The 8,587-nt window shown below is 36.8% G+C and overlaps 1 protein-coding gene across 1 annotated transcript; it reads right to left on the bottom strand.

The window, feature by feature from the left end:
- Nucleotides 1-5,295: 5,295 nt before the first annotated feature.
- Nucleotides 5,296-8,155, bottom strand: gdf2 (growth differentiation factor 2). Its single transcript, XM_065253467.2, has 2 exons — nucleotides 7,571-8,155; nucleotides 5,296-7,028 (listed from the first exon to the last, which is right to left on the bottom strand). Exons 1-2 carry the CDS (start codon nucleotides 7,905-7,907, stop codon nucleotides 6,166-6,168), a joined length of 1,200 nt encoding a protein of 399 aa, XP_065109539.1. The 5' UTR covers nucleotides 7,908-8,155; the 3' UTR covers nucleotides 5,296-6,165.
- Nucleotides 8,156-8,587: the final 432 nt, after the last annotated feature.

Here is an 8,587-nt window from a genome sequence, read left to right as displayed (position 1 = left end):
TCATACATATAAAGGTCAGATCAAACCAGGCTCAAAGCCAGGGCATACATGCCAGGGGGGCATTCATATTATAAAAGTGGGGGCAACCAATAGGTAAGTAACTAGATCATATACTGTAAATGTAATTATATGACCTTAAATGGGCCTACACTACATATAAAGGCAAATAAGAACTAAAATAAAATGTAATTAACACTGACAAACATGCAGTTCGCTGTTAGTATAAAAGTTGTTTGAACAGCGCACGTCCTGTGTTTTTTATGCTGGTTTATAACACAGAAAGAAACTTTGAACAATATTGGTATGTGCTGGACATTACCTCAAAGTACAAAACTGTATGCGCCAGAAACAGTCAGGTTATTTATATGTATGACATTGTCTGGGCATTGGATCCTTGAAAACTTAGCTTATTAAAACAACCTGTCTTCTGCTAGCAAACCATTAAAATCATTAAAGAAGGCTTAATTATTTAAGTGTTAACCATAGCATTTAAACGTGACTGAAAATGCCAGGCTCTCTTCTGTTGACTTGGCCCTGCTTGCTTGGCAGCATTAGCTAAGTCGTTTTGGTTGCTATGACACAAAATATCCGCTGAACTTCTCTGATGCTAGAATGATTTTGTGGGTAATCAACAATTGTTTAGTCAACAAATAATTATATTATGTTAGTCCAGGGATATCTTCTGGTACAGAAATTGACAATTGTAGACAGAAATATTAATGTTTGCCTAGACTTTTAGTCGTTGGACACAGACACAAGTAGGATGTGCTGATTGGTTGGTGTGATATTTGCCCTCAGCCTTCCTCCAATGTGATTGGACGGCTTAGAGAAAAGTGCTAAGCGTAGAATTTCCCCCCACAGTTTACTAGGTGAAAATGTTGTATTTGTCGAACTTACATACGGGAGGAATAGAGCTTTAGGATTATACACATTCTGTCCTTTTTACAAAATTTAATTTGGCAGAAATTTAGCCCCATTAGAGCTCTCTTAAAGGCGTTCTAAGCGAATCTGTGAGATGTTAGTTTTTGTTGACGTTTGAACTGTTTTCAAACAGATGCAGCGTTGCTAACTCCTCCCCCTCCCTTCCGTGCTTTCATGAACGCGCAGATTCAGACTGTCTTTCATTGGTTGCCAGTTTTTTATCTTTGATTTGATCCTCCAGCCTCATCAATACCTGTCAAAGCAGAGATTTCCATTGTTTCCAGATTGTAGAATCTAGTATGAATGGTGTCATCAAAAAAATGAATGGCCTTCTGGTATTTTATAATTTTTTTCTGCTATTTTCATTGATGACAGATGATTTTTGACTTGCCTTGATATACTCAAGGATCTTCAATCTTTGCCAATTGAGGTTTGCTGCCAAGTCCTGCCCTGAAACCAAAAACGAAAACCAAGCTTGCCAAATGAATGAAACCATTTATCTGACATAGCTTTTATTTCCGCTATATTCTTACAGCAATTAGGGACTTTAGCTTGTCAAACTTTTTGGGGGGTTGACAATCACAGTTAGTGACATTCTGCACACAGTGTCTGAATTATTCAAAGATTACGGGTCATCATTATAGGGTCGCTGTGATTTCACAAAGTAAGATGTGATCCCAGATCAATGTTTTTTTTTGGTCCTGGATCAACATTTTAATCAAAGTAACCCCAAACTACCATTAACTTAAACCCTAACCATTTTTACCCCTCAAATTACTGAGAAAGCACCTAACCAAATCCTAGTGTTTCTTGTTAGTTACAGTATACCTACACTATAAGTATGTATTGTATATGGTATTACCCAGTACTTACAGTATCTAGAGTTACATGACAACTACAAGTATGTACCACTGGTAAGTACAATAATAATTCCATTTAATTACCATAGATACTCAAAAGTAAGTACCGCACATTTGTCTGTAAGTACAACATATTTACCATATATGTACAAGGTAAGTACAAGAACTATAAAATAAAGTGCTACCCAATGTAGCGTACTGTAAGGTACAATATGGGCACCTTTTTCCAGATATTGTTGTGAAGGAGGTTTCCTGGTTTTGCTGCACTCTCCTGATCTATAATACAGTCAATCCTCAGGTCAACAGCAGTGTTGTCTATCACCTCCAGTTTACCAGAATTCCTGATTAGCCGTATCAGCTGTTCGGGGAGCAGTCACAGAAGCGCAGGTGGTGTGACTGGAACAAAAATAGGCTGATAAGATGTTCAATCTGGGTCATTATGTCTACCGTGAATAGAGTCAGTGAGTAGATCTGCCAGCATTCTCTGATCGCGTATGTGCAGGATCTTTCCAATCTTTATTATTATTTATTATATGTTAGATCTTCCAACTAGATTCATAATAGGTAAATTTGAGGTACATATATGTATTTATACCATGGTCTGTTTAAATCCTCGATTCTGATTGGCTGGAAGGTGTGCATTAAAACCGTTTAATGCACAGGTAGTTCCAGACAGTTTGATTACAGTTAGAAACTAGATGAGGTTAAAGTTTGTGAACAAACTTTATGTTGGCTTGAGAAAGCCTAGTCAGAGAGTAATAGATGGAGCTGCAGTTGGGGCAGTTGAGTTATTTGGGGCAAATGGGGCATTTAGGGCAGATGGTGCATTTAGGGCAGTTGGGGCAGAATTGGGTGTTTGGGGCAGATGGAGCAGAATGGAGCAGTTGGGGCATTTAGGGTAGTTAGGGCATTTGGAGCAGAATTGGGCAGTTGGGGCAGACAGGGCATGTGGGGCAGAATGGGGCATTTAGGGCAGTTGGGTCAGAATTGGGTGTTTGGGGCAGATTGGGACAGATGGGACATTTGGGGCAGAATAGGGTAGTTAGGGCATTTGGGGTAGAATTGGGTGTTTGGGGCAGATGGAGCAGAATGGGGCAGTTGGGGCATTTAGGGTAGTAAGGGCATTTGGAGCAGAATGGGGCAGTTGGGGCAGAATGGGGCAGATGGGGCAGAATGGGGTAGTTGGGGCAGAATGGGGTAGTTAGGGCATTTGGGGTAGAATTGGGCAGATGGGGCATTTGGGGCAGAATGGGGCATTTGGGGTAGAATTGGGCAGATGGGGCAGAATGGGGTAGTTGGGGCAGAATGGGGTAGTTAGGGCATTTGGGGTAGAATTGGGCAGATGGGGCATTTGGGGCAGAATGGGGCATTTGGGGTAGAATTGGGCAGATGGGGCAGAATGGGGTAGTTGGGGCAGAATGGGGTAGTTAGGGCATTTGGGGTAGAATTGGGCATTTGGGGCAGAATGGGGCATTTGGGGCAGAATAGGGCAGTTGGGGCATTTGGGGTACTTGGCAATTAACCAAGGTATAAGCGGGATAATCCACGGCTAGCCATGCATTAAAGGGTTTAATGCACTTCGCAGAGGCAAGCACCCTCCGCTACGCGTCGGGTGGTTCTTCGCCTCTACGTCGTGCATTAAAACCCTTTAATGCATGGCTAGCCGTGGATTATCCCTTACACATTTGTTACCACAAAGGTGAACATTTTTAAAGAGTGCTGTGCAGTACCAAGACCATTTATTAAACATTACAGTGTAATTGAAAATGTTGCAGAGCATATGCAATTCATTAAGCAAAGTATCATAATAATTATAATTTGTTTTAAACCAGATCTTTATAAGGGTCAGTGACAAAAACGGTTTATGTTAATTTTATGCAATTTCAATTACATTTGCACCCTTTTTATAAAGGTTAAGACTGAATGGACCTGAAAATGTCAAATGGCGTAACCGCCAATTACGTCAAAAAATGAGAAATATTAAACATTTTAACCACCTTGATGGCATGTAAGCGTAATCATAAAAAAATCATTTTAAAATATAATTTTATTAGTTATTTCTAAATGTAAATGTGAATGCGTTTTTGTAATATTTTTCCTGACATGTTGAAAACAGCTCTGTTTTCTTTATAATCTTGGACAAATTATGTATATTATTTATATTTTAATAAAAAAAAATACCAGTTAAACCAATTGACACAGACTGGTTACACCACATTGACATTTTTGCAGTTATTCCCAAATATTCTTTTAAAATAAAGTCATCTGCAAATTTATTTTGAAATTTTAACCCTTTTACGTTTAATTTAATTTTACGTTTAATGGACACAAAATAATTAACGTCACATCATTGACACATAAAGGAAGTTTTATTTAACTTAGCCTGTCTATCAAAAACCTTTTTCCACATTTAACTGTCTTTTATCAGTGTAAAGTGCATTGAAGTCCTATCTACTCTGTCTATTAATACTATGTATTTTACAATGTTGCTATTTTTTTATTATTTGTATACTTTTTCTTTGTCTTGACATTTGTGCCACAATATATTTTTGTAAAGCTACAACAACACAACAATAAGTCCAGACTTTTAAGGGTGATGTCAGGATATCTGGCACAGTTATACAGGTGAATAGGTCATGTTTGAACAAACACTGAGACAGGAATGTACTTGTGTACACTTGAGATTTCATAGATTAGTCTCACCACATTTTAACTGGAATTAGTTTCCAGTAAGGATTTGGTTGTATAACCACCAATGCGTCAGAAAATATTTTCTGAGATCATTTGAACAATTCATTATGTGGCAAAAACTGCATTTTATGCATTTTCCACACAGCAGATTTGCTTTAGTTTATTTAAATCTAGTTTTCTAGTTTTTTCCACTTTCTATTTTTTTCTACTTAAATCAAAGGTTTAAAGTGATTGTTTACCCCCCCACAAAAAAAAAAATGTTCACCAAAAGCCTGTATGAGTTTCTTTATTCTGTTAAACACATAAGAAGATAAATGATGGTAAGCACAGAGTTGATGGTACACCTTGACCTTTGTGGTATTTGTATTTCCTACTATAAAAGTCAATGCATAGCGTCAACTGTGTTCTTAACATTATTTATCAAAATATCTTCTTATGTATTCAAAAGAAGAAAGAAACACATACAGGCTTCGAACAGCATACGGGTGAGTAAACTGTCATTGAACTATCCCTTTAATGAAAATGTATGAAAGATTACTTTGAATTTAGAGGCCATGGTCACAACAGGATGAAATTTTATATAACACCACCCTCACTAAATGCTTATTGGTGCTACACTGCTAATCTTGCTTTATCTTTTAAAGCGTCTTATGCAATTCTGTCTGCTGATTTCATGTGGCCAATGAGGTGCAGGAAATCTTTTCTTAAGATGTCTGGAGTGTTGTCTAGATAGGAGGAAATGCAAACAAAAAGTGTAGTTGTGGACACTGTGCTTGAAAAAAATAGTTTTTAATCTAAACAAACTGTAAATTAAATATTCATTCATTACAGCCAAAGAAGTACAGTGAATAGCCGTGTTTGTTAAGCATAGGGTATGTTTATTATTTTAAAATCTTGCAACTTATGAGCTTACAAGCTGATCACATTATTGGAATACTTGGAATTTGTTTGTAAAAAATAAAATAAATGAGATAAAATTTAAATATTTATACATACATACATTATACAGTGCACAGCATTGGAGGATCTACTGTATATGGCACTACAAGGGCTTTGACCTCTTGGCAATAGTTAACATGTTTTCTCTCAAGCACCCATGTTAATCTTAGTATATTTGTTTAATATAGACATAGATATGGCTTGATAGGATGTCAAGTCTGTTCCAGCACCACTACTAATTTCAAAACGCTTCAAAATATTTTTATTGTAGATGTAAGGCTACACAAAAATGGCAATACAGACACTTCTAGCTATGTATGCGAGAGCTTTTTAAGCATCGAGTCCTCTGAGAGTTCGGTGGCTTCTAAATTCATCCCTAATTAGATCCTAAGGAATGAATGGGGCTAGGCTAAATGCTAACACATTCACAACACGCTGTACAAAGATTAAGTGCACGCATTGGAAAAAAAAGGATGTAATAATTCATCTAAGTTGAGGTAAGAACACAGTAAAATATTGAAAAACTGTGGTGTTTTCCTTTAAAATCCAAAACAAAAACCCTGATGCTGTGAAATCCCCCAAACTGCTGGTATCTTAAATAAAATTCAGCATAAATTAAATACAACATACAGCATGGTATGGATACTGATGTAAAATTATTGATTTTAGACATTTTTGTTAACAAATATTAATGATGAAATAAAGAATGCTATAAAACATTTTTTACACAAAGCCTGTACCATGCAGCCAAACACTACCTACACCCACACTCCGCCACTTTCATGTCCTTAAAGAGCTGTCGGACTGTGACCACACCCTTCTCTTGGTACATAACAGTAATTGGGTCTAGCTTAGTTGGGACACAACATGCCTTGTTTGCCTTTTTCGGATCGTTCAGATTAACCAAAGTTTGGATGATGGCATGTTTGGAGGGGGTTAGATCATCCGTCAGCGGATAACTGCACACCCCTTTGCATTCGTAAGCCTCATATTCGGGTGGGGCAACAATCCATTTATCCCAACCAATGTCTTTAAAAATCACCTTCAGCGATGTTCTGTGACAGTAATTGTTCTTCGCTTTCCTTTTTCTCCTGGGATGCTGATCCACATGAACATAATCGTCCAAAAATTCTGCCTCTTTTTCACGAAGAAGCATCTCCATTACCTCATTCATTGATTCTGCCTTTCTGTTCTCTAGATCGTCTGAAAAAACGATTAAAACAGCTGAGGTGTTGTCCTCTAAACCAATACTTATATCAAGCCATCCATCTTTAAGGGAATCGCTGTCTTGTTCCAGCTCCACCTGGAGTTCACCTGCTCCATGTCCAGATTCATGCCAGCTCCTCACAGCCGTGGTCACATCGAATGCCTCCCATGTGTTTATTGCCTCAGTAACATCTCTCCCATCCAGAAAATGTAAAATGTTTGTGTTCTGTACATTTTGTACGTAATAAACATTAACGGAGGCGAGAAAGTCATTGTAGGAGGTTTTACCACCATCCCATAGAGTGAACAGCCTGAGTTGCACTAATGAAATTTTTTCATGACTTGGGATGGAAACGTTGAATAGAAGTCTGTGTTGTGTTTTGTTGCCATGTCTGACAGAATAAGTCACATCTGTAGAGAAAAAATAAATGAATGCACGCCAACCTTTTCATGAATAAAAAACGTAACATAATTTTACCAAAACATCTCAGACACCAAAATTCATAACACACTATCAGAATATATGGTCCAGAAATGATCCCAAGCCGTCACTGGGGCATCCTTTAAAAAAGTCCTAATATGTTACATATAGGTACAGATATGTATAATTTTTTTTAACAATATGTAGCTTTACAAATATAAACCCTTAAGGTTAATGTATATTTGTGTGGAGAACTGTGCCTGTGAGTACATTGTAAAAAATTATATCATATTTTTATATGACTTTAACTTAACAAATTAAGTTAAACAATTTCAACTTTCAAGTTTTGTCATCTTATCACAAGTCTAAACTTAAAATAGTAGGTTGAATTGACTTGCATAATTAAGTTGTTTAGACTTCATACAGTATATCCTATTAAATCAGTGGCTTGTAATAACTGTAATATTTTGTCTTTAAAAATACTGTTTCTGCTAAATTTCTATATTTAGTATATATAGTATTGTGTACTTACCCTGTATGACAAAGCTTCGAATGACATCAGACCGAGGCATTGAGGTTTTATCAGATGCATACTTATTATAGATGTCCATCATGTACTGAGGAGGCCGAACTTTCCTGTTCTCCTGCGGCACACCTGATAAATTCAACTTCTTCAAAAAATCTTCCTTCATTAACCCTAAAAAGCTTTCCAACTTGTCATTATTGCTGATTTCTTCTTCAAGGTCTTGCTCTATAAACCTTGCATCTTCCAAATAGGGAATTTCACCTAAAGATTTCCCCTCACAAATCCCAACCAAGGCGGTAAAACTGATACACACCAGAAGGACCAGATATCTCAATCCTTGCATTTTCTTTTAGCTGCTATAAGTGTTACTTTCTGATCCAAGTTTCACATCTGACTTTTGTGAAAGATTCTTTGAATTTGGGGTTCCTCAAGTGAACCTCAGGTTCACTCCCATGCTCCCATGCACACACTGGAAACCAAAATAGCAGGGAAGCAGGTCTTATCTTTGTCACTCATGGCTTAGTTATCATGAGAAAGCTTGCATTTAATGAGGGTTCTGTAAACATTTTGGGAACAGACTTTGAAAACTAATTGGGGTTGATTTAAGGAAGACTTCTGTATTTACAGGGTCAGACCGCAGGGTTGTCTCAAAAGCAGATCTGTCATTTAACATGTTTGTGTATATTTAAGATCGTGTTGAGCTAATCAGCCTCAGCTATGATAAATATTAGCATCATAGATTCCAATGTTTTCCGTTTTTATGTTTCATTTTGTCCACTGCACTATAACATTCTGATGCAGGAATCTTCTGGAATCTGGTTGTGTAAGACTTTAATGAGTTTAGAATGAACTGCTCTTTGCCCTTACTTTATTCATAAAAATTCCAAAAGGATTTAGCATACAAAAAAATCTTTTGCATACAAGAATGTAAGTAATATTCATAAAAACTTTGAAAAATAAATAACTTACACATTTTCAAAAACTTACAAAATCTTTATAGACATATTTGTTTTAACTTTACTA

This window comes from Paramisgurnus dabryanus, chromosome 1 (assembly GCF_030506205.2).
Source record: "Paramisgurnus dabryanus chromosome 1, PD_genome_1.1, whole genome shotgun sequence".
In the NCBI taxonomy this organism is placed as follows: Eukaryota; Metazoa; Chordata; class Actinopteri; order Cypriniformes; family Cobitidae; genus Paramisgurnus; species Paramisgurnus dabryanus.
This window is presented reverse-complemented; position numbering and strand designations above follow the sequence as displayed.